Below are 24,168 nucleotides of genomic sequence, written 5' to 3'. Positions count from 1 at the left end.
CGAGGAAAAATGTGTTAGTTTTTTTGGGCACCAGTATAATTCACAAGTTTTATATGTTATTAAAAAAAAAATTAACAAAAAAGGGAAATTATTTAGAGTAGTTGACTCCATGACCTAAGAAGGTCTATTGTCTACACTATAGCACTGAGGCTCACCCTAACCAAAGGGTTTATTATGTCACACGAAAACCTTCTACTCGCTGAAGGGGTCTGTCTCCCCCCAACAAGTCTTGAGAGACTCACCCCCACTAAAACTGACGACGCCAAGGCTAAATTATTATGGTTCACTCTGGGTATTAACACAAACAACAATGCTCACTCACCATACACCTAAATCCCATTCATCTATAACTTTTCCAACTTCCTTTATGTACTTTATAAATGATGCTAACAATGTTTTAAAGTCAACAGCTTAAGAAATTGAAACAATCTGGTTTTAAAATTTGATTTTTATAACACAAAACAATGCAAGAGTGAGGCATATTGACTATACGTGGCGGTGGGTAGCGGTGCTACCATTGCTGGGAGGGGTCCTGGCGGTGGCAGATGGTGCATTTTGGCTCTGCCACCGCCAGACATGGGTAGTGCCATCACTTGTATGTGGGTGGTGGCTTCTATTAGGTGTGTCGCCCATGTTTTATTTAGTTTTTTTAGAAAATTGACTCTAGTGTTCCAAATTAGGTTTCCCTTGGTGTACATATTTTGTATCATCATGAAATTGTCTTGTAACAAAAATTATTCAAATCCTCCAACTATTGTATGCGTTTTAAAAATTAGTATAATATTCCTCTAGTTTTTGTGAAAATTAGGATTTTTAGGTTTGGAAAAAACACAAAAAAACTACGATTTCTAGAAAGGTCAAGAAATCTCACCCCTAATTCTTGTTGTGCCGGTCACTATTTCATTTTTTAGGATCATAGATCTTTTCACCGCAGTTGTTTTTATATTCTACGACCTTCACATTTGCTCCCGAAGTTTTAGGATTAGGCTTCTCTCTTGGTTTTTGTGGAGAATTAAACAAAAATCTATAAATTCTGTGTTTTAAGTGTGGTATTTATACCACTTAAAGGTATAATGGTCATAAGTTTTAGTCACCTTGGTTTCTAAGTTTTATGATGCTCTAGTCTCTATTTTGCGCAAACTTATAGTCCACTGTTAATAATTTTTGTTTGCAAGTCTAATAGTGTGCTTGGATTTTTAAAATTCTAACTTTTCGAAATGTCCCTATTAGGCCCACACATTGTGCGAAAATCGAGGAATTTTTTAAAATTTTCTCTCGATTTTGATTCCAAAATGTTTACATGCTAGTATAGGATTTTATAGTGTTTTGAATTCGAATATAATATTTGTTTTTCTATAAGTTTGGAGTTTAGAATCTTGGGGTCTCTTCCCAAGTCTTTTTAAGTTTTTGGGATTTCCTCGAGATACAGTTTAAGTTTTTTCTGGGGATTACAAAATCCTTCAATTATTTTCATGTATTTTCTCTTACAACTTAATTGTAGTGCAACAAGTTCAAGTAGCATAGGTTTCAAATCATGAAATTAAAATAAAAAAAATTCGCAAGTGCCGGCGGAGATGCTTTTTCAACTCTATGTCGATGAGATCCAATATAGCAATTAGATACTAACAGACCCAAACAAATCCTGTAAGGGTATCCTTCTTTTGTGTCCGTGCTTCATTCTCGTCGAACTTTTCTCAAATGAAGTTCTAATCACGGTGATATGCACATGTATTAGGTTGTGAATCACATTCCAATTTGTTGTAAAATTGCACATTGAAGACTAGTGATGTTTCTTCAACTTTGCATAAGAGAATTCAATCATGTTTCTTCAACTTTGAAATTTTTAAACGATCGTTGTACTTCGAGAGCCAACTATCTTTCACATATTATAATGCCTTAGGATACTAACCAAACTTGATTTCAAAACTCTGAAGTCAATCTACATAATCAATCTCGGTGGTAGAACATACCAAGTCGAATATTCCATGCATCAGTAAGTACCATTTGCAATTTGAAAAGACTCAATTCAATAGAAATAATAGAGTTTCTCTCGATTGATTATATAATTTTAATGCCCTTGATGATGTCATAACTTGATTATTGCCAAATAACATTGAGTGAATTCCTTGATGCAAATGCATGTTTTTTGATTAAAAAGATGGTTTCTCTTGGGTGTTGCCCGAGAGCTGATATGTTTCCATTAGGTCAATTGTTGGTTTTTGATGGATTGAAACCTGACGGATTTTAATCAAAATTGATAAAATAACAAAATGACCTGTAATAGACCAATAAATAGGTTCAATGTCGACTCTTTCATAGGCTCGGTCATTGGCAATGGTATCTAGTGGGCTCGTATTGAGCCAATGAGCTCTGGGTCAATGGAGGTGGAACAATGCTTTAGTTACTCTTTATGCTTTTGTTTATCTAAATATCCGAAATAGTGTGTGATTATTTCAATTAAATAAATAATTACTTCATTATTAATATTTTGTTTAAGTGTAATTCTATATTGTCATACATTGATATTAAAACTTTAAATGTTTTTCTTTTGTTGAAAATTGCTAAATAAAAATAATTATTGTAGTTAATCTTCTTATATTCTTCTCTCTTCTTTAAATTTGTTTATAATTTTATGTGTATAAAAATTTCAAACACATTTTAAGGATAAATAATTGTAAATTTTAATTTATTTTACATACCACTTATCTTTATATAAATCCTTATCAATACTAAATTACCAAGTACTAATAAGGAACGAATTAACCTGACCAATCTGAACAACCCAACTTGTGTTGGGTTTAGGTTGAGCATTTCATGGCCGAGGTCAGGTTGGGCATGGGCATGGGTTGGTGTTTATAAAGTTATGCTTGGGCTTGGGTTTATCTCTAACCCAGCCCAACCTGCCCGAGTTGCAACCCTAATTACTCGTGTCATTCTGTTTGGTAATGTTGAGGAGTTCCCTCGATTTAGCATCGCAGTGCATCATCTCTTTTACCATATTTTGCTCTTCATCATTGAGCCTCTCAACAAATGGATGCCCTTCAAAACGGTCCATCAAATGGTGATTGTGAACTCCAGACACCACCTAATTTTTTACATACCATTTTGGTGAAGTTTAATTCCCTTAAGTTCAAATAGAAACTTGCATTATTGCGTCTCAATCCGTCTTTCTAATGATAAACTCTTATATGTTCTCCCTAAAATTTTCACTTCTCTCATGGAAAAAATTAATCTTGGGAGTCCTACTCAAATTGTCTGATTTTTGGTAACCACCACCATCCTTACAACTCTCCTAGTATATCACATAAAATACACATATGGGTGTCGAAATTTGGCCCTCGGCCACATAAGCAAAAATATGTGGGCACTAATAACATGAGCCTTTATTAAATAGTTTTGGGTGATTTAGACACATTCCCTATTTTTCCTGAATGTTAGAGATACCCTTATGTTTTAAAACTGATGACATGCATCTCTTGACTTCAATTGTTTAAATAGACTAAAGGAAAAAGATTCAAATACCCTCATCTTTAATTCATAGTCAAAAATTTAGATTTTTCTTCTCTAAATTAGTCATTTTTAATCTCTTTTGGATAAAAAATTTAACCCTCGTCATCTATTTGAAGATTGTATACACTTCAAGTCTTCAACAAATGTCAAGACAAGATACAATTTTAGAGGACGGATACAATGATAAAATTTTGGATAGAAAAATCAATGATGTTTTTCTAATGGAGACAAGATAGAAAATATTGGATGGAAATAAGATTGAATAGATTAAAATTATCTTAGAGGTTGAAGAGCTTGATAGAGAACAATTTTGGAGAAAAAAAATCTAGATTTTTGGCTAGTGATTAAATATGAGGGCATTTGAGTCTTTTTCCTTTAGTCTATTATCAAAAGAGTCGTGATAATCTGACTACCTCACGTGGCATACTTAATCGACTCTCTTGACGTGACAAGTTCGAGAACTATGAATCTGTACATCTCACGATACACATTTTTATGGGGAAGTGCAGTTTTGCATCCCGAGTTGTACAGAACCACTGTCCCGAACTTGTCACATCAGGAGAGTCAATTGATTGTGCCACGTGTGGTAGTCAGATTATCACGATTCATGTCAAAATCATCCAACCGTAAATGTCGTTTCCTGGCGATATGAATAAACACATCTACGGTTATGTGCGCACCGACACGTCAGAATTGTAAAAATTGCAGTAAATCTAATATTACTCCAGCATTAGTGATAGTTTTTTAGTTAGTCCGAGTTTTTTTTATTTTGATCGATTAGATGAGTTGATTCAAACGAGTTTAGGCCTGAGTCGACTAGACGAATTTCAAAGTATTTGCAGCCGCAGAAATAGTAATTGAAAAAAATCGCTAAAAATAAAAAAGGTCACGTCCCCTATTATGTTGTTCCTTTTTGGGCCACAACAAAATAAATTTTGAAAAAAATTGGATAATCAGTGTGAGATGGACGGTTCAGATACGTTCCTAGTAGTTGACGTGTAAATAATCAAGGGCCACTATTCAGTTTCACTGCACAGTCGAAGGCCTATTTATCCAATTATCTATCTCCTCCTCCTCCTCCTCCTCCTCTTGTGTTCCTCCTTTAACCAAATTCAAGTAGAGAAAAAGAGAGTTTTGATTTGCTGTCGTACGTACGTATGTACGTATGTACTCTGTGTTCTAAAGGAGCAATATTGTTTCCTCAAAACGTATATATGGTTGAAGCTTTGAAGATTGAAATGTTGAGAGAAGAAGATTTTGGGCTCTGAACTCAAAGTGTGAGATTTTATCATTTTTTTAGTTGCTTATTATGATGGGAAATATAATTTGTTGTTGGTTTCATTATAGAATTAAATGATAATTTCAGGTCTGTTTTTTTTTTGGTAGAGTTTTTTTTAAAATAGGATTGGACCATTTTAGTAAGATATGAGTGGAATTTATGAAAATTCAGATATAAAATAAAGGGTGAATTTTAGAAGATTATTTTGGCACTATTTGAGTGTTCTAGAGGTCTACTTTTTTTTAATAGAGATTTTTTTTTCGACTTCTAGTTTAATTCAAACGAATTGAGTTAGTATGTGTTTGGTAACACTTTTGAAGCCTGAATGGAGGTAGTTCATTTTTAAAATTTAAATTTAAGAAGTTTTATCTCTGTTTGTTTCGTTTTATATTTCAGACTTTAAAATTGAAATTCAGAAGTTTTGAATTAGTAATGGAGGGACGTTGGATGAAATTTCTGAAGTCTAATTTCTAGTTTTTAGATTTTAGAAGTGTTATCAAACATAAGTGTAACTATGATTTTTAATAGAAAAAGTAACTTTTAATCGATTTCAATCTTAAAGTTTTTGACTCACCTCTCATATAATAATAATTCATATTTTAAATACCTCCCTCTATTTAAAAAATAGAAGAAGAGAATTCTTGAAAAGGTAGATAAAAATGGTAAATTATCGTTTTCAAAATTAAAATATTTTTGTTAAAGTGAAAATTTATTTTTTTGGTATTATATAAATAATAAATATTTTCCCTATTTTAATTTCAATGAGACAGTTAAAAAAAATTATATTTTATAAAATACTGAACTCCTTCCCCATTGTAATGGAAATATTTTAATTTTGAAAAAAAAAGAAGATAATTGATCAAATTTCGAAATTAAAATGAATAATATACTCTTTTGGTAATTTTTCAAGTTTTAGTGCCTGTTTGGATAAATCACCCTTTTAAATACCTCCCTCTGTTTTAATTTCTTTTTTCTTAATGGATCTAATTGAGAATAAAAGAGGCTAGTTCTTATATCCCATACAACTAAGAGTTAAAGAATTAGGTACAACATCCAGGCCCACTAACCGTTAAGAGTCTAGTTTAACTCACATCACACCTACCTACATAATCAAGAAGCTGATGTGATTTTTTATTCAATTTTTAGGTAGGGAGTAAGATAGCAACTTTAACTCTAGTTGTACAAAATCAAGACTCTTGTTGATTTGGTTGTCAAGTATATGTTGGGAAGTTACGTTGCTTTTCAAATAAAATTAGAGAGATGCTATTGGTACCCCAACTTTTACTTATTACATTCCAATTAAAATAAAAGTTGGGAGCAAATAGAAACTCTCTCTCTCTCTCTCTCTCTTGTCTAGATTTCTATTTGATAGATTTAAGATTTTATATGAGTTTAATCTTTATTGTAATGGTGTGCTTTAATATTTAATTAAGGTGTGATAAATATTTAAGAAATTGTGGTGTAATAAGTAAAAATTGGGGTGTCAATAGCAGTTATGTAAGATTAAATACGCTTCAATATTTCCAATATCAAAAGTACAACTGAGAGTGAGAGAGCCACGTCAGTGCAGTGTAGACACAGTACAACGAAGGCAATCCCTCATTTTCCTCCAATAAAAACTGTCTTTTTTCTTTGAAATCGACACTGAAGAGATTAAGAAGTTCAATAAAAACCCTATTTTTTTCTTTGAAAATTGAAATTTGAGAGTGAATATCATTTTCATTTTCTCCATTAAAACCCTAATCTCTCTCCATCTTCTCAAGAGCGATGCGAATTTTTTGGCAAACTAGATACTTAAAAACACGGGGGTTGTCCCCAATTTGTGAGATTTTAACAGAAATGTTTGGATCGAATTCATTCGACGGAATCTATGATGGGAATTGGGATTATTTTGAGAACATAAGGGTTTGTTTTAATAGTAATTGAGAATGGGTGCCACAGATTTGGGGTTCGATTTCGTTTCAATTTCATCAGTGGGTCCAGAGGAAGAAGAGTCAATGGTGTTACGTGCCTATGTAGATCGGATCGCAAAAAAAAAAAAGATTATAAAAAAAAAAAAAAGCGGAAAAGATTGGAATTGATCTCGTTAGGGCGATAGAACCTCCAAAGTTAATTAATTCGAGATGGTTAGTCTCCTAATTCGATTAGGGTTCTTTTTATAATTGTTCTCTGCATAATTTCATTGCGATTTAAAACTAGAGAGTTACAATTGCCACACCCACTTTTACTAACGACACACCAACTGTGTGCAATTCGTTGGTGAATTACATAGGAATTGGTGTGGCATTAGTAAAAGTTGGTGTGGCAATAGCATCATTTTATACTCCCACCCCTGCCCTAACTACAAACTACCCACCCCTACTTATTCAAAGAAATATTCTATAACCTCTCCCTTAAAAGGTTATGCTCCCATACAATAGAAGCACCCTAAACTACTCTACTCCCATCCCTATAGATGTACATTAACAAATTGTCTGTCTCTCTTTGACTGAATTAGGATTTTGGAAAGTTTATGTGGGGTTTGATAAACATTGAAAATCTAAGAAGGGCAGTAGTAGTAGTAGGGAATTAGGTTATGACTTTGTAAACCATTGCTGGCTGAATTGAATAAGGTTATGTCTTTATAAACTAAGAAATGTTGATTTGAGTTTAGTTTCTGGACAATGGGGGAGTGATGGGAAAAAACCGGGAAAGTCTATTTACACATCCCATAAGTTAATTAATTTAAAATGTCGGTGTGTTATAAGTAAAAGTTGGTGTGGTAATAGAATCTCTTTGTCTTTCTCCTGTGCTTGTTTGGACATATCACTTTATATGCTTTTGTTGGTACAATTCTTTGAACATTCTATTTTCTCTATAATTCTTTCAGGTTTTATGTTCTTTGCATTAGTTGTCAATATTTTTGTTACGTCAAATAATTTATAAATTTAGGGTTGTGATATTAGCACACTATAAAAATATGAGTAGACCATAATCTCGCGAGATAAACGAGATGACTCGGCCGAGATTTTGAAAATCTCACCAGACAAGGTAAAACTCGACCGAGTCAATTGGTTAATTCCTATAAAAAGCATTGTCTTCGTGTTTGCATTGTCATGTGTTTTATTCTTTTCTTTTCATTATAATGCTTGCCAACATTATTTACTGTTCACAATTGTTTTGTTTGGTAGAATTATTAGGCATCTCTAGTTTCTTCAATTGCATTTTTGTGGATTTGACAGTTTTCCTAGTGGTTACTTTTTATAAGATCTTTGCATCTTGTTTCACACAGCATTTGATGGAATCCTTTGAAAGATAAAATGATTTTTTTGGTTCGATTTTCTTCTAACAATCTTCTAATACTCATGGTTTAAAATATTGGAATGCATCGGTTGATATGTATCGGTATTGTCCAAGACTGATATGAAAACATTGACTCCGAAACATTGAATGTTTCGGGAATGTATCAAAATGTATTGGTTTGTATCGAATGTCTCGGCTGATACCATTCATGTTGACAGGGAATTTGATTTCGGAATAATTTGGAATGGCATCGTCAAAGACTGGGCTTCATAATTCATCCAAACCAAGCTCATCCTCACCTGGGAATAATGTATCCCCGAGTAATAAAGAACGAAAACAACCAATTGAAGTATTTCAACCATCAAATTATGTCAGACAGTCTAGTGAGAGTAAAGAGCGAGAAAATGAGACTTCAGTTCAGGTGTACGAGGGATCAGCAAGGACAGCCTCGGGTAGGGTACCTGTTAGTAAGTGGATGGCCTTTGCAAGAGATTCCACGACCTCTGAAGATTCCAAACAGAGAGAGAATGATTTGTTGGAGTCAAATGTAGGTTATGGACACTCATCAAAAGGGCAATCATCTAATCGGATTTTAACTGATCCTATCATGGCCAAAAGGGCCGCTGAATGGGGACTCGTTCTTGAATCGGATATTGGAGGTAGTAATCCTCAAGTCATTCCTCTAAAGTCATCAGGAGAGGGAAGTAAAAATTCAATGGAGAGGTCTATAGAATCTACAAGGACATCTGAAGAATCAAATGTTGGATATGAATCTGGTGTCCCTAGGGCCTCACAAGATTTGAAGGATGCACTGGCAATGCTTCAACAGACATTTGTTGTGTCAGATGCAACCAGACGCGATTGCCCTATAATGTATGCCAGCTCTGGGTTTTTCACCATGACTGGTTATTCATCAAAGGAGATTATTGGAAGGAATTGGTAAGGATTGCCCTCATAGTGGCTGTAGTTGGTAGAAAAGTAGATCAAATCAGATGGTTACTAATATCCTATTTGTCAACTTTTTTTCTTCTTCTGGATGATTGATCATATATTTTGCCTTTTTCAGAGTGCAATAGATTGAATGGTTTACAATAGATTTTATTTAAAGTGACTCGTAGGACATTGCGTTTGACACTGAGCTGACGTGGAGGTGTGCATAGAACCATAGATACAAGTGAAAGCACTAACAGTTCTGTGCACACCTCCACGTCAGCTCAGTGTCAAACACAGTCACTCTAGGACGACTTCTTATTTAAGAGAGATTCTATTGCCATACCAACTTTTGCTAACACCACCCCAATTCATGTATAAATCACCCAAGAATTAGCATACATCTTGGGGTGGTGTTAATTATTATTATTATTATTGGGAGGGGAAGAGGGGTGAGGGGAGGGGTTCAATCTCATAGGTGGGAATGTGGAAGGTATCAAACATTTCGGTTCGACCCCCTTGCATGTGACCGTGTTCATTTAGGTTGATGTTTCACCCACTATTTTAAACTGGAATTATCTCCCTGTTGTTGCAGTCGCTTTCTCCAGGGGCCTGAAACAGATAAGAATGAAGTTGCAAAAATACGAGAAGCCGTGAAAACTGGGAAAAGCTACTGTGGCAGGCTCTTGAATTACAAGAAGGATGGCACACCTTTCTGGAATCTTCTAACAATTACACCCATCAAAAATGACATGGGGCGGGTTATCAAATTTATAGGGTGAGATAATATAATTAACCAATGGTTAGATTATATATATTTTTATTCCTATCTCCTGTTTTTAGTATCTTCTACTCATATTCTGCTATATCTTTGTGTTTGTTTCTATGTTTCTATCTTAGCAATTGTTTTAGTCTGTAAGGTAAGACTATCTCTTAGAGTAACTAGGCTTTATGGGAGTACTTATGTGGATTGACGAGAAAAAAAACAATATGATACATATGAAGTCCATTGTCTTAATACTTTGGCCTTGTTAGCTTAGTTCTTGCCAGAAGTATGGAGCTGGATTCTGGACTGTACAATTGCTGCTGTAATGCCACTTGAATAGGGTATATCCCGAAGAGCACACCATTTTCTTCACATCTGTTTTTTCCATATTTAACCTTGTTTTTCAGCTCTCCTGGTTTTAGCAATGCTTAAAGGGTGTGTTACAATGAGAAACATTGGGTGGTATTGCTCATTTACTCTAATTGATGCATAATGGTCACGAGTCTGTATTGCATTGTATATCCCATAATAGGTCCCGTTCTTCTAGCCTTTATTGGGACCTATTATTACCTAGTTTCTTCTTTGTACTTCTTATTGTTTGGTGACCTCGTCCAAGTTTTAATATTATTGCATTTGCCTATCAAAAAAAAAAAAAAGAAGTTACTACACTACTTGATGGGGAGAATATGCTCTCGTAGTACATGGAGGGTATGGATCACGAAATGTGTAATATCAATATCCTTCTCAATCTTCGTGAATGGTGGTGCAGAGGAGTATTTCAAAAGCTCTAGAGGGTAAAGGAATGGTGACCCACTATCAACCCCTTTTATTTTTCTGATATTATGGTGGAAGCTTTGGGGAGACTCATTGAAAGATCAATTGAAATGGGAGATCTGGAAGGTTTCATTGTGAAAGATGGGCCTCACAGTATCACATCTTCTATTTGCAGATGATAATCAACCTTCAGTTGATGCGCCTTTAAGTTAGATAAGGTTTTTAAAGGTAATTTATGTTGTTTTGAAGAGGTATTTGTTCTGATTGCTAAACTCTCAAAGAATAAAGTATTGGGGGTAGGGGATACATCACTTTATGAAAGTTTTGGTAGAGTGTTCAAATGTGAAGTTGGCAGTTTCCCATCCACACTTAGCTAGACCTTACCTTGGGAGCTAGATGCAAGTCAAAGGTATTATGGAATCTGCTCGCGGAGAGAGTTGAAGGAGATTAACATCCTGGAAATGCAGACTTTTGTCCTTTGGGGGGGGGAGGGTAAGATGATACTTATTAAAATTTACAATTCTAGAATTTGTGAGTATACCCTATCAAGAAAGAAAAAAAGAATTCTTGTGTATTACATGTTTCTTCTCAATTCCAAAGTCAGTGATATATTGGTGAGAAAAATAAATGAGAGATTTCTTGTCGAACGGAAGAGAAAATACCCCCCAATTTTCACTTGGTAGGCTGGAAGATAGATTGCACACCCAAGAAAAGTGGTGGCTTGGGCTTTTGAAATTTGAAACAGATGAATGTAGCACTCTTATTGTGAAAGTGGCTTTAAAAAACCTAACTCTTTTTTGCTTTACATGCCAAACTTGAAAGCAGCAATCTTAAATAAGAGTGATGCAGTGAAATCATTGTATGGGGCAACATTTGTAAATGTGTCATAAAAGGGTTGTTTGAGTTTCACAAGGGTGTGGTTATTGATGTTAGAAGAGGGGATACAATTCATTTCCAAGGGGATATCTGTTGTGGAGACTTTCCATGTTGATCCAGTTCCTGTACTTTCATTTTATTTTTAAATAAGAAAAACAATGCAGTTCAAAGCCGTGTGTTATGGTCGGGATGATGTCTCCTGGGATCTTGGCTTTAGAAGGAATTTTAGTGACGTGAGGTGAAGTCCATAGAAAACCTCATGAATGGTATCCGACATGTTTCCATGTCACCTAGAGAAAAAGATTAACAACTTTGGAAGGGAACCTTTATTCCAATTATATTATCACGTGATCGTTCAGTCCAACTCTTCCATTTTTTTTGTTTAATGGTCTAGGGGTCCAAAATCCCATCCAAGGTGGCTTTTGATGTTTAGATCTCTTTCATGGACAAAGATCTTCACTACCGACCATCTTATCTCTTTTAGAATTATCATAATGGCTGCTGTTCGATGTGCAAATCGAACAAAGAAATGTTAATCACCTACTAATCCATTGTAGTTTAGCTCCGTTTACTAGTCCATTTTCTAAATCTTTTAGGGATAAGTTGGGTTTTTCCCCTATCCGTTTTTTCCTTATTCAAGAGTTTGTAGTCACCTGTTTTTGCTGCAAGAGGAAGGATTATGTGAAAATTGGAACCATTTGTTATTTTCTGGGGGGCTCTGGAAGAAGAAAAATGGAAGAGTTTACGATGGAAAAGAGAGTTTAGTGTAGGAGATCATTAGCAAAGCACTCTTATTTTTTTGGTCCGAGTTCTGCCAGAAATTTCAAGAACTTTTTCTGATCTTTAAGGATTTTGTATTTAGATGGGATGAGTGATACTTTGAGACATTGTTTTCTTTTAATCTTTATTTCTTTCTTGGTCCTCAAAATTGGGTGATCTACTTGACAACCCAGATCTTCTATTCTATTTTTTAGAATTAATGCTTTACAGTTATCCAGAAAAAAAGAATACTCTCTCATACAAGTTTTAATAGGTACCATCATTTGTCTTACCGGATCATTCCCATAGTTGGTGTCATCTATAAATTTATTTACACTAAATTTTTCTGTATACTACCAAATGCATTCTACCAAAGCATGCTTATAAAGTTATAAGCTTACCATGTTGCAAATATTTTATTTTCTCGAGGACTTTGTTGAGATACTATACCATTCTGAGCTTTATAACTTTTCCCGTAATATACAAACCATTTCTGATTATTCCTACAGAATGCAAGTTGAAGTCAGCAAACATACTGAAGGTTTAAATGACAAGGCTCTGCGTCCAAACGGCTTGCCGAAGTCCTTAATTCGCTATGATGGTAAGCAGATACATATAGAACAATTTCAATAGATGCTCACACACACACATGCTAGTACCTCTAATGTTTTCAAATAACTTTATTGCCTTTTTTTCTTTTTTTGTATCAGCTCGGCAGAAGGAGCAGGCCTTAGGTTCCATCACTGAAGTTGTCCAAACTGTGAAGCATCCACAAGCTCATATTCAACCTGCCGATTCGTGCACCCCTGCCAAGTCCGTGGAACATGGGCTTGATTTCTTTCTGCCAAAATCTGCAGAATTTGGGAACCTAAGTACACCTGGTAGACAAACTCCTCAAGTGGATGCTAGAAGTGCTTTACCTAGAGCAAACTCTACTCATGAAACTAGAAAGAAATCTAGAAAATCAGGACGCATTTCATTGATGGGGTAAGGTCCTTCCTCAACATTCCATTGTTTCGCCCTGATAAAGAAAAAAAAGAAAGAAAAGAAAAGTCCCTTAGTTTCATCCTGTTAGATGTGGGTATTTATGCATCACTTGTTTCTACTTCTTCCATATCATACTTCAAAGTTCAAATAGCAGAATGTGTTAACCAACCAACTACTCCAAAAGAACGATGTGTTGGAGAGGGGGAGAACTATGAATATAAGAGGGTCACAGGGCTTAACTGGTATGACATACCCGAGAGTGGAGGAAAATATACACTCAACACTCCTCCTCACCCATAAGAGTGGAAAGAATACGAACCTAGCTCTCTGATACCATGCTAACCAACCAACTACTCAAAAAGACCAATCTGTTGGAGAAGGGGAGAACTATGAATATAAGTGGGTCACAGGGCTTAACTGGAGTATGGCATACCCGAGAGTGGGGGAAAATATACCCTTCATAACATTCCCAGATTGGGGTTTGAGTTCCATGAAGTCATTCAATTTGAAAAAGTATATTCATCTTCTTCTGTTATGAGGATGCACACATGTTTAGTTGTCTGAGATCATAATATATTTGGACATAGTGGAATGAAGGAACAAGATTCATTTAGCCGACCCCAAATCTTTGGTATAAGGCTTTGTTGTTTATAATCTACTTGATGTGATGGAAGTGATTGACTCAACCTCAATTCCTGAAATGTGATCTGGGAAACATCACTTGTGCATGCTAGTTGTCCATGTGACCCTCAATAATATTTGTTATAATTGTTGACATCACTGACCAAACTCATACCATTCTTTGAGAATTAGTTTTGTGTTTTTTTAAGAAATTAATTATTCGTCTTAGAATTAATTAACTTTTTATTCTCATACTCTAATGACTGCAACACTTAATGTTCTCACCTTGTCCAGGCCATGGGTTGAAATACAAACTCAAACATTTTGTTGTATTTTCTTTCATTTCAAGTCAATGGATTGTGAAGATTAACTTCCCATAGAAAAATAAGAAAAGAAGGTGCATTGAGCTTAACTAGATACATGGTAATGACCAAAAGGTTCTCCTGAGCTCTTGATCAATATGAGTTCAAAGTATGTATGACAATTGGCTATATATATATATATATATATATGGATCTTTTATTTCTGTTATCTGGATTAAGCCTGAATGGTGCACTCATCATTTGTAGGTTTAGAGGGAGGTCTCTAAGCTCTGTAGAAAGGAATGATCCTCAGCTTAGCATTGAGCCAGAGATTTTGATGACCAGAGATGTAAAACGCTCTAACAGCTGGGAACGTATGGAAAGAGAGAGAGATATACGACAAGGAATTGACTTAGCGACAACATTGGAACGGATTGAAAAGAATTTCGTCATAACTGATCCAAGGCTTCCGGATAACCCCATTGTAAGGACAAATTTCATAAAGAATGTTTGGGGTAGTTTTTTTGCTTTCCTTACAATTATATCCGGAGCCACTCTTATGTTCAAAATGATTTTCTATACGTATAACGATGTTCAAAAGGGCAAAGGGTTATGTTCATGGTCTTAATAATCAAATTCGCTTGGCAAAATACGACCTAATGTTTTTTGAATTTTGACTTGCTGAATCAAAACGCATGTCTAATTGCCAAATTACAGAAACTCGCAAGTTTGCATAATTTGAGGACTAATGAGAACTTTTAACAGTTTCAATGAAAAATGTATAAAAAAATGATTTTCGGAAACCTTTGAAGGTTGTTTTTTTTTTTTTGTTTGTGCAGAAACTTGTGAAGTTAGGGGTGTTTAGGCAATTAATGTGATAAAGGTAGGAAATACACATTGCTATATCAATAAATGCTGGAACTAGGACGGAACATACATTCATAAATTATTATAATTTAGCAAACAACCATTTGGAATAGAAAAAAAGGCTATTTAATAGTTCTTTATATACTGTTGCATGTGTATAAAACATAAAGTTTTGAGAGTCAAAAGCTACATTGATGAGATTATGACTACATTTAGTGAAAAACTGTTTATAAAATATATTAAACTTAAAAATAAATTATTAGCAAAATGGTATCTAATAGGTGATCCATGCCGTGTTATTTTTAGTAATTAAGAAACATAAATTCTTATGGATTAATCGATACTTTTTCTGATAATATCTTTACTATTATAATGAGAGAAGGCCGAAAAGGTGTTTGTTGACACCAAAATTGCCCCCACTTTTACATTTAACTTGCTTTTATCAAGGTCATTTTTGTCACAAAATAAAATTGCAATCCCACGGCCCCTCTAACCATGTTAGTTAGTTTTTTAGTTTTCTAAAATTACAAAAATATCCTTTTATTATGTTATCTACAAAATCACCTTGGTTAATATTTTATATTATGAAATGATCCTTACAAGATATTAAATGATAAAATATGATATAAAATTAGATTATCTATTTAAATTTTTTAAAACAATTATAAAAATTTAATCATGCATAAATCCTAATTTTTGTAATACATGTGCATTTGCATATGCTACCTACTTGCTAATTATTGTGCCTACATGACAACAAATACATAAATAAATGATAATGAAATGAATTGATTGTAATTATGGAATAGTTTTATATAAATACTGAGATGAATTGATTGGAGTTTAGAACTATGGTCATGCTCGATACATCTTTTTCCATCTTCACGAATCAGAATTATTTTAAGATACTTGTCCATGATTAAGATCCTCATATCACATTCCAGATCTCCAAAGTCAAGCTACTACTAGTGTAAGAAAAACCTTCTATTGCATTCTTTCCACTCAACTCAATAGAAAGCTTCTATAACCATTCATTTTGCAAGGATGGTGTTATGTGTTTCCTTTCTTCAGCAATTGAGGGGTATCTTATGCATCTTGCATTTATAAATATTATCCAAGTACTTCAGTAGGACTATCAGAGTTCCTTAATAATAGAGTTTGAACATTTTAGGTGTTCAAACATTATAGAGTATCCATAATAGAGTTTTTAATTTGTGAACATGAACGGTTCTTAATCTTGAGTTGCAAATTTTGTGTTCTGAAAATTATTCTGATGGTACCCTGTTGCTTTGTTGTGCAGATTTTTGCATCCGATAGCTTTCTTGAACTTACAGAGTATACTCGGGAAGAAATTTTGGGAAGAAACTGCCGGTATGAAATTTTCTCCTTTTTTGGTCGAGTATTTAGGGCAGTATGTTCTTAGAATTCAGTATGGCTACATATTAGTTTCAGAATGTTTTGATGGAAAATTCTGGTTTCGGCTGAGACTCGAATGAAGCATTGAACGATCTGGAATTTCTCAGAATGTTTCGGTTGAGACGGTCTCAATTTTTCACCTAACTGTAATATTGCCTGGAGACAAGATTTTAAACCTTGGAGGCAAGTCTCTTATTTTTCATTCCTTTAAGATAATACCTCACTAGTAAGCTTCATTTGTTTTTATAGATTTCTTCAAGGCCCTGATACCGATCAAGAAACTGTCTCAAAAATTAGAGATGCTATCAGAGAAGAAAGAGAAATTACCGTCCAGTTGATTAACTATACAAAGAGTGGTAAATTAATACTTTTTATATAATAAACTTGTCCTTTTTCTTTTCTTTCCATTTTTTAAATTGTTTATTTTTTTTTTTTTTACGTATTTCTCTTTTATTATGCATGATACTTCATTACTTTGGAAAATTTGATCTCTTTAGGAGTTGATAATTCTCTTCATTGATTTAGGGTTTCCATATATTTTACATACTCTCTGATACGTTCAACTTTATGAAATCTTGGATGTGCAGGGAAGAAATTTTGGAATTTATTCCACCTACAACCAATGCGTGACCAAAAGGTGGCTATACGATCCTTTTTTTATATTTTTCTTTTTATTATTGTCGAATTTACACTTACTGCAATTCTTTAGACCATTCTAATTGGATTATAATTTTGTTAGGGTGAACTCCAATACTTCATTGGTGTGCAACTAGATGGAAGTGATCATGTAGAGCCCCTTCGAAACCGTCTCTCGGAGACGACGGAGCTACAAAGTGCTAAGTTGGTATATAATTTTTTCTTTTCTCATCTGTCTTTAGCTACTGCAGTGTTAATTGAACCTTTTCTTCTTAGAAGTATATGATATGATTACAACCCTTGTTCAAAGTTTTGTAAAGTTTTGTTTCATTTCAGAATATTTTGGCCATTTCGGCCAAGAAATGTAACAAAACATTGAATGTTTCGGGAATGTTTTCGATTGTCTAGGAATATTTCAGTCGAGGCCATCTAGATTTTTCTCTTGACCAAAACATTTCCTTGAGATGAGACATAGTCTTACATAGCATTATCGGTCATAACTTAGTCATATATAGCATTATTAATTATTCAATTGTAGCTGTAATGATAGACACATGGGTACAATCTCAAAATCCTTGGCACAAATATGAAAACTAGTATCCAAGTCAACAGGTCGATGTTGGAATCATGTCTCTGTTGTTAGTTTCACAAAGTGAATTATCATATGTTTTTTTTATTAATAACATGGCAGATTTGATTGAAATTTTGCAAGCTATATATTTTATTTGAAAAGAAAGTGATGAAAGTTTGGGAATCTTGGACATAACCAATTATGTAATAGGAAATGATAAAACCATATCCTACAAGTATCCATACCGTGTTTGGTGCCAATATTTCTCTGATAGGGTTAGGCTAAGCTGGTTGATAAATCCTGATTCTAGATGCATTAATGAGAATAGTAGCAAATTAGCTATAAATTGTGCTTCATCAATTTTGCATGGATACTGCAAGGGTGTTGTAAGTTTATCACTTCAGCTTTTGTATTTCCTTTTCCAGGTCAAAGCTACTGCTGAAAATGTTAATGAAGCTGTTCGAGAGCTTCCTGACGCCAATTTGGTAAGGTACACTTTTTTGCACTGCAATGTGTTTGGACAAAGACTTGGGTGAAATCATTATTTATTTTGAAAACTTCTTAACACTCATTTGTGATTCCTTGCAGCCTCATTTCCTATTTTTCATGGTTTATTTCTTACAAGAAAATCATAGAAATAGGCTTGGGCAGATAGGAGGATGAAAGATGATATTAAGATAAGTCATCCATTATGCATTTTGAATTATTGTGAAGTCTATTATTCTTTTAGAAATATTGAAAAAATAAATAATCATCACTCCTGAAGAAGACGATTCTTTCTACGTTGTTCTGCTTTCTAACATTGTTTCCAAGAGATCCACAATTGACCTACTTTCTTTCATTTCAACTGAATAAAAGCCTTTATACTAGGAGTGAGATAGGTACGGTCGTTCATAAATCCCTATATTCATCAGTATCTGGGGATGATGTGGCAATTATTATGCATGTAAATGGAACCATATTTTTTCTAGGTAATCATTGTAAGGGTAGCATTAGCCCTTTGAATAATGTTTTCTATGGATACTATTAACTAGATTTTGATCCCAGAAGTTCCTTATTGATGTTTAATTTTTGTCTATATTATGATCCCTTCTTATGATTATTATTTTAGCCTCCATAGAACTAAATATATCGTTTTATAAAGTCAGCCTTATATATGTAATAATTACTCCTACATTGCAAGATAACTGATGTAGCTTTTTAATATTGTCCTATTATTTAGAGACCTGATGACTTGTGGGCAATCCATTCTCAACCTGTCTTCCCTAGGCCTCACAAAAAGAACAATTCATCCTGGCTAGCAATTCAAAAGGTACTCTCTTGTGAACTAAGGTTTGTGTTGTTAGATCTTTTTATGTACCCTGATGGATGTCTTTCTTTTCTGGGTCATTGTATATTTGTGATTAGGTTTTAAAGCATGGTATTAATTATTGGAAACATGCCGAAAGTATTTCCTTTTCCACAAGTCTTGGTAGAAATTCAAGTGGTAGTTCTCTATATGTTTTAATAGAAATCATTGTTCATTAGGTGAAATATTAATGAGCTATAAATTCTAAACAAAATAATCAAAATTCAACTATAAACAAGCAAGATTTCAGTGGAAATATTTCGATAAACAATAACTTCAACTGTAATATTCTTTTTCTGTTTGAGACATTATTCTAAAAATATCGATAGAATTTATTAAAATATTTAACTTAAAAATTTCTTGTAGAAAATATATAAACTACATATATTATTCATTCATGATTAGAAAAGAATTGCAATGGGATATGTCTCTATAACATTATATTTTTTATGCATTCTAACCATGTAGAACACAAACACAGTCGGTCATGTTCTAATCACTTGGATATGCTAACAATTTATTCATACAATTCAAAAGATTAAATGAAAATTCACTAATGCGTGATTATAGTACATAATAGGCTATCTATTTAAGCAAATGTTTTATATATTTAAAATATATGTAGTTGATATGCTATAGTTATTCTCATATATAATATTTATTTTAGGAAAATGCTAATGTCCATTGCTTTATGAGGATGTTAGCATTGTCCATAACTTGGGTTTCTCGAAAATACCCTTTCTAGTTTGTCTTTTAGTGCACCGGGAAGGGTATTTTGGTCCTTTTGTGAGGATATTTTTATAAATATCAAAAATCTTAATTGCATTTTGTAAAATCATTCATTACTTTTGGCCTCGCTTGGTTTCCCGTAAATCGCTGTAAAATCGCGTAAATACAATGTTTTGCTGGACTTTGCGTCATTGAGGGTGCTTGGTTTTAATTTCTCACATGGGTCCCACAAATATTGATAGTAAAACATCGGAAAACTAGGTGTTTTTCTTTTAAAACTTGTACGTTAAAATAATTACTGAAAAACTTTGCAAAAGAAGGTGATTGAACAAGCTACCTCCCTCTCTCCTTCAAGAATTGAAGGATGGCGTCCTTTGCAACCCATGAACTAGATTTTAATTTTTTTCCAAAACCTAATCGTCTTTGACCTCTCTCTCCTTCAAGAATTGAAGGATGGGGTCCTTTGCAACCCACCACCTCGTAAAAATCCCCTGCAACCCATCACCTCATAAAAATTCAGATTTTTTTTTTTTTTCAAAACCTAATCATCTTTAATCTCCCCCAAAACTCTCTCTCATCCTTGCAGAAACCTCCATTTTTTACCTCTCTTCTTCTTCACAGAAACACTCTCTCTCTGACAAAATACTTTCCTTACTAATTTAGTAAGAGTTCATATCTTACTAAGGATCGTTGAGCTCAAATGGATTTCCAAATTGGCAATCCAACACGACAGCCCTCTAGATCTCATGAAGACTCAGATCCAAAAATCAAAACAATAATTTGTTTTGGACTTGATCGAAAGTTTTGAAAATAGACGGCTGCCAAACTCCCAAATTTAAAATTAAAATTTAATGGGGAAGTATTTCTTTTTTTGAAATATATTTTTCAAAGTTCCTAATATTTTGTCATCTACATCGTTGTTGCATTGGATCATATTTTTGGATGCCACAAGCTAAACTTAGCGACACTTAGTAAGATTTGAAATCTTGATAAGTTAGTAAGGCTAGACTTACTCCTCCAATTTATAATTTAAAAAAATGAAGAAGTTTTTGGGTTTTAATAAAAAAATTTATATTATAAATGTAATTTCATGAAGATTGAAATGGAACTTTTATTTAAAAAATGAACTAATATGAAAAAAAAAAAACTATTTAAGGAAATGTTTACTATTTAGATTGTAAATTATATTATTTTAAGACAAAAAAAAAAAAAAAAAGTTAAAACAGATTTTTGCATTTTCCTTCGCACCCAAGCAATCATATAACTTCCCGTTGATTTTTTGTAGGTGATACCAAGCACAAGAATTGTAAAAGGTAGTAAAACTCAGTAAATGCAAAAGGTCGTAAACACAAAATTTTGCATTTTACAACTTTTTATGGCATACCAAGCAAGGCCTTTATTGTACAAGTATTTATTACAATGGCATTTTTGTAAATATTAAAAATCTTAATGATATTTTTGTAAAAGTATTTATTGTGGAGGCATCTCCGTGAAAGCATTAATCACAAAAGGACCAAACTTTATGCATTAAAATACAAAATAAGAAGGCCAATTTCCAAAAAAATAGTAGTTGTGGGCAACACTAACATCCTCATGAAGCATTGGATGTTAGCGCGTTGGCGCGCGCACACACACACACACATATATATATTGGTCTCGTTCAGCAGCCAACGTTAGGGAGCCAATGCCTTTGTCCTATATGGTTTAGAAGTTTTGGATTGGGGTATAGAGATCATCCTCACAAAAAATCAGCCCAATATGAAACTTCTAACCCCATCAAAAGTGGTTTAGAATTGTGGACCGTCGATTTTTTACTGCTAATTTGCAAACCACTTTTGATGGGGTTAGAAGTTTCAGATTGGGTTGATTTTTTTGAGGATGATCTCTATGGTGAGGAGATCCTCCTCCCAAAAAATCAGCCCAATCTGAAACTTCTAACCCCATCAAAAGTGGTTTACAGATTGATGGTAAAAATAGACGGTCCACAATTCTAAACCACTTTTGATGGGGTTAGAAGTTTCAGTTTGGGGTTTTTTTTTTTTTTTTTGTGAGGATGATCTCCTAATGATAGAGATCATCCTCACAAAAAATCAGTCCATTCTGAAACTTCTAACCCGTATAGGACAAAGGCGTTGGCTGCCGAACGGGACCCTACATATATTACATAGGATGACAATCCCCAATGTCCAAAAGCATCAATACTTTTCCCTCTAATTATTTGTGGTATTATTAAAATTTTCTGGTCGCAATATGTTTCAAGTCTAATATGTGAATTAGGTCAAAATTGAGTAAGTGTTATTCATTGAAGTAATTTTATGACATGTTTTCATTACTAGGCTAACCAAAATTTGATACCTTGCAGTAATTTTCATATTTTAGGAGCTTTTCTCGTTTGATTTAGTCAAGTAACATGTTTATTGTTAACTGTTTCAGAAATCTAGCTCAGATCTTATGTATTTGTTGTTGAAGTTTCAATGTTCATCACTCAATTATTAACCAATACATTATTGTGGCATGCATTGTAATTTTACTTTCCTTTTCCCTTTTCTGGCATTGTAGATCGTTGCACGTGGTGAACAAATTGGTTTGAAGCATTTTAAGCCCTTGCGACCTTTGGGTTCTGGTGATACTGGAAGGTAGTGCTTGTTCCTCTTATTGTCAATTGTTTGATGCATCTAGAACTAAATGAATTGTTGAATAACTTAGCTTGATCAATAAGCTCTACCAACTATTATATTAAGAATAGAACAAGAAATTACATGTTATCAACTACTCTACTCTCACTATAAACTACTGGACATTGTTGACAACCATTTACCCCAAAAGACCGATCTGAAGGGGAAGGCACAGCTATGAATATAAGAGGATCACGGGTTGAACTGGGGCACGATACGTGAGCACATGACACTTGTGAGTGAAGGCGGATAACACAACACTCAACAGACATAACATCTATACACAAACCAACACACCCCCTCAAGCTAGATTATACACATCACATATGGTCAGCTTGACAGAAACATTGTGAACAGTACCAGGCCCAACTGTCTTGAAAAAGATGTCTGCAAGTTGTTAGGAAGAAACCTTCTAAAGATCTAGTAAGCCATCACAAACTCTCTCTAACAAAGTAAACATCGACTTAATATGTTTCATCCTCTCACATAGATTGAATGGATGTATTTTTTTTTTTTTTGTTATTATCACAGTGAAGTGGCATGGGACCATTGATGGGAAATCCTAACTCAGAAATAAAGGAGTGAAGCCATAGAATCACACACACACCATGAGCAATGGCTCAATACTCAAGTCTTAAGACTAACAAGAAACAATAGGTTTTTTTTTTTTTTTCTGTGAAATCAATTTACTCCAAAAATACATTATCTAGAAGTAGAGGATTTATGGTTGTTCCTACCGATCAACATTTATGTATCAAGATATATCAAGTTGACCATGAGAACAATATACAAATCCATGATTAGGACTAGACTTGGTGTACGGAAAAATATGATGATTAACAAAAAGATGAGCATGCATAAATTGGCTCACCAGGCTAACCACAAAAATGATATCGTAGTAAGACAAGTTAGAAGACTTACAAGATACTGAATTCACGAGGATCTGAATCCTCTAAACTCATCAAGAATCCTCCAACTCATTAAAAAATCCATCCAATCCTTCCCAAACCATAAAACACCCTATACCATTAATCTCTTCTCCAAAACTAGCCTATACCCTATTACCTACTCATATTTCATACCTCTAAACCTAATTATAACACCCTATTGCAAAATTTTGCATTTACCCTTTACCAATTTACCCCTTAGGCTTAAATCTTTCACCTTTTAACCTTCAATCTTCTTCTTTATCTAATTAGCCCTTTCCCTACTCCTAAAGTTGAACATACCTAGATTCGATAGAACCTAGATTTTTCTACATCACCAATATTACTGAGTGGATCATAGGCATATTTTCTTTGAAGAATAAATATTCATTTCCTGAATTGAGCCACCTTAATACCAAGAAAGCACTTCAAAGTTCAAACTGCCTAATCTTTGACCTCAAAGATAAGACCAAGCCCACACTTCACAAGAGAGATAAATGAAGAATCATCCCCAATAAAAATAATGTTATTTACATAAACCAGAAGAATGGTATGACCAGAGGCAGTGGAATGAGTAAAGATGAAATTTATCCAACCAAATCTGCTCTCAGACCTAAGGATAGAACTCGTTTCAACACTACTTGATGTAGGCAATTAGATGAATGGTAGGGCTGTCGGAAGCAAGTACCCATACAAAGTCCTTTTCTCTTTCTTGTTAAACTAATAATATTCAATCTTCATAATTGTTAGTGTTGTGCATAGGAAACCTGTTTGTCCATTTTCTTGTAAATGAGTAGTAGTTTATTAGGTGACACTAAGCATCTCTGCTATATAACTGACACATCCAGAGTTTCTATAATTTAGAATCGCCTTGTCTCAATGATTGAAGTAACATGTATATTCTTCCTAACAAT

General features: G+C 33.9%; 1 protein-coding gene across 9 annotated transcripts in view; it reads left to right on the top strand.

Annotated features, from left to right (window-relative positions):
* Positions 1 to 4,595: 4,595 nt before the first annotated feature.
* The window catches only part of LOC147403874 (phototropin-2-like), a 36,128-nt gene continuing 16,555 nt past the window's right edge, over positions 4,596 to 24,168 (top strand). For 3 of the 9 annotated variants that reach the window (XM_086439629.1, XM_086439632.1, XM_086439631.1), the window contains exons 1-14: positions 4,599 to 4,787; positions 8,290 to 9,010; positions 9,597 to 9,779; positions 12,686 to 12,777; positions 12,887 to 13,163; positions 14,354 to 14,570; positions 16,254 to 16,324; positions 16,619 to 16,725; positions 16,957 to 17,006; positions 17,109 to 17,213; positions 18,002 to 18,061; positions 18,799 to 18,888; positions 20,939 to 20,964; positions 22,212 to 22,289. In XM_086439629.1, coding sequence (XP_086295755.1) covers positions 8,316 to 9,010; positions 9,597 to 9,779; positions 12,686 to 12,777; positions 12,887 to 13,163; positions 14,354 to 14,570; positions 16,254 to 16,324; positions 16,619 to 16,725; positions 16,957 to 17,006; positions 17,109 to 17,213; positions 18,002 to 18,061; positions 18,799 to 18,888; positions 20,939 to 20,964; positions 22,212 to 22,289 — 2,051 coding nt within the window. In that variant the 5' untranslated portion in view covers positions 4,599 to 4,787; positions 8,290 to 8,315. Of the gene's footprint in view, positions 4,788 to 6,896; positions 6,916 to 8,289; positions 9,011 to 9,596; positions 9,780 to 10,089; positions 10,109 to 12,685; positions 12,778 to 12,886; positions 13,164 to 14,353; positions 14,571 to 16,253; positions 16,325 to 16,618; positions 16,726 to 16,956; positions 17,007 to 17,108; positions 17,214 to 18,001; positions 18,062 to 18,798; positions 18,889 to 20,938; positions 20,965 to 22,211; positions 22,290 to 24,168 lie in introns of those variants that run through there. The other 6 variants (XM_086439635.1, XM_086439633.1, XR_015177621.1 and 3 more) reach the window with 5 other exon arrangements.

The sequence above is a fragment of the Akebia trifoliata genome, chromosome 4 (genome assembly GCF_017979445.1).
Source record: "Akebia trifoliata isolate Shusen 1 chromosome 4, ASM1797944v1, whole genome shotgun sequence".
NCBI classification, from domain to species: Eukaryota; Viridiplantae; Streptophyta; class Magnoliopsida; order Ranunculales; family Lardizabalaceae; genus Akebia; species Akebia trifoliata.
Note: the sequence above shows the minus strand (reverse complement) of the source record. Positions and strands in the feature narration are given on the sequence as shown.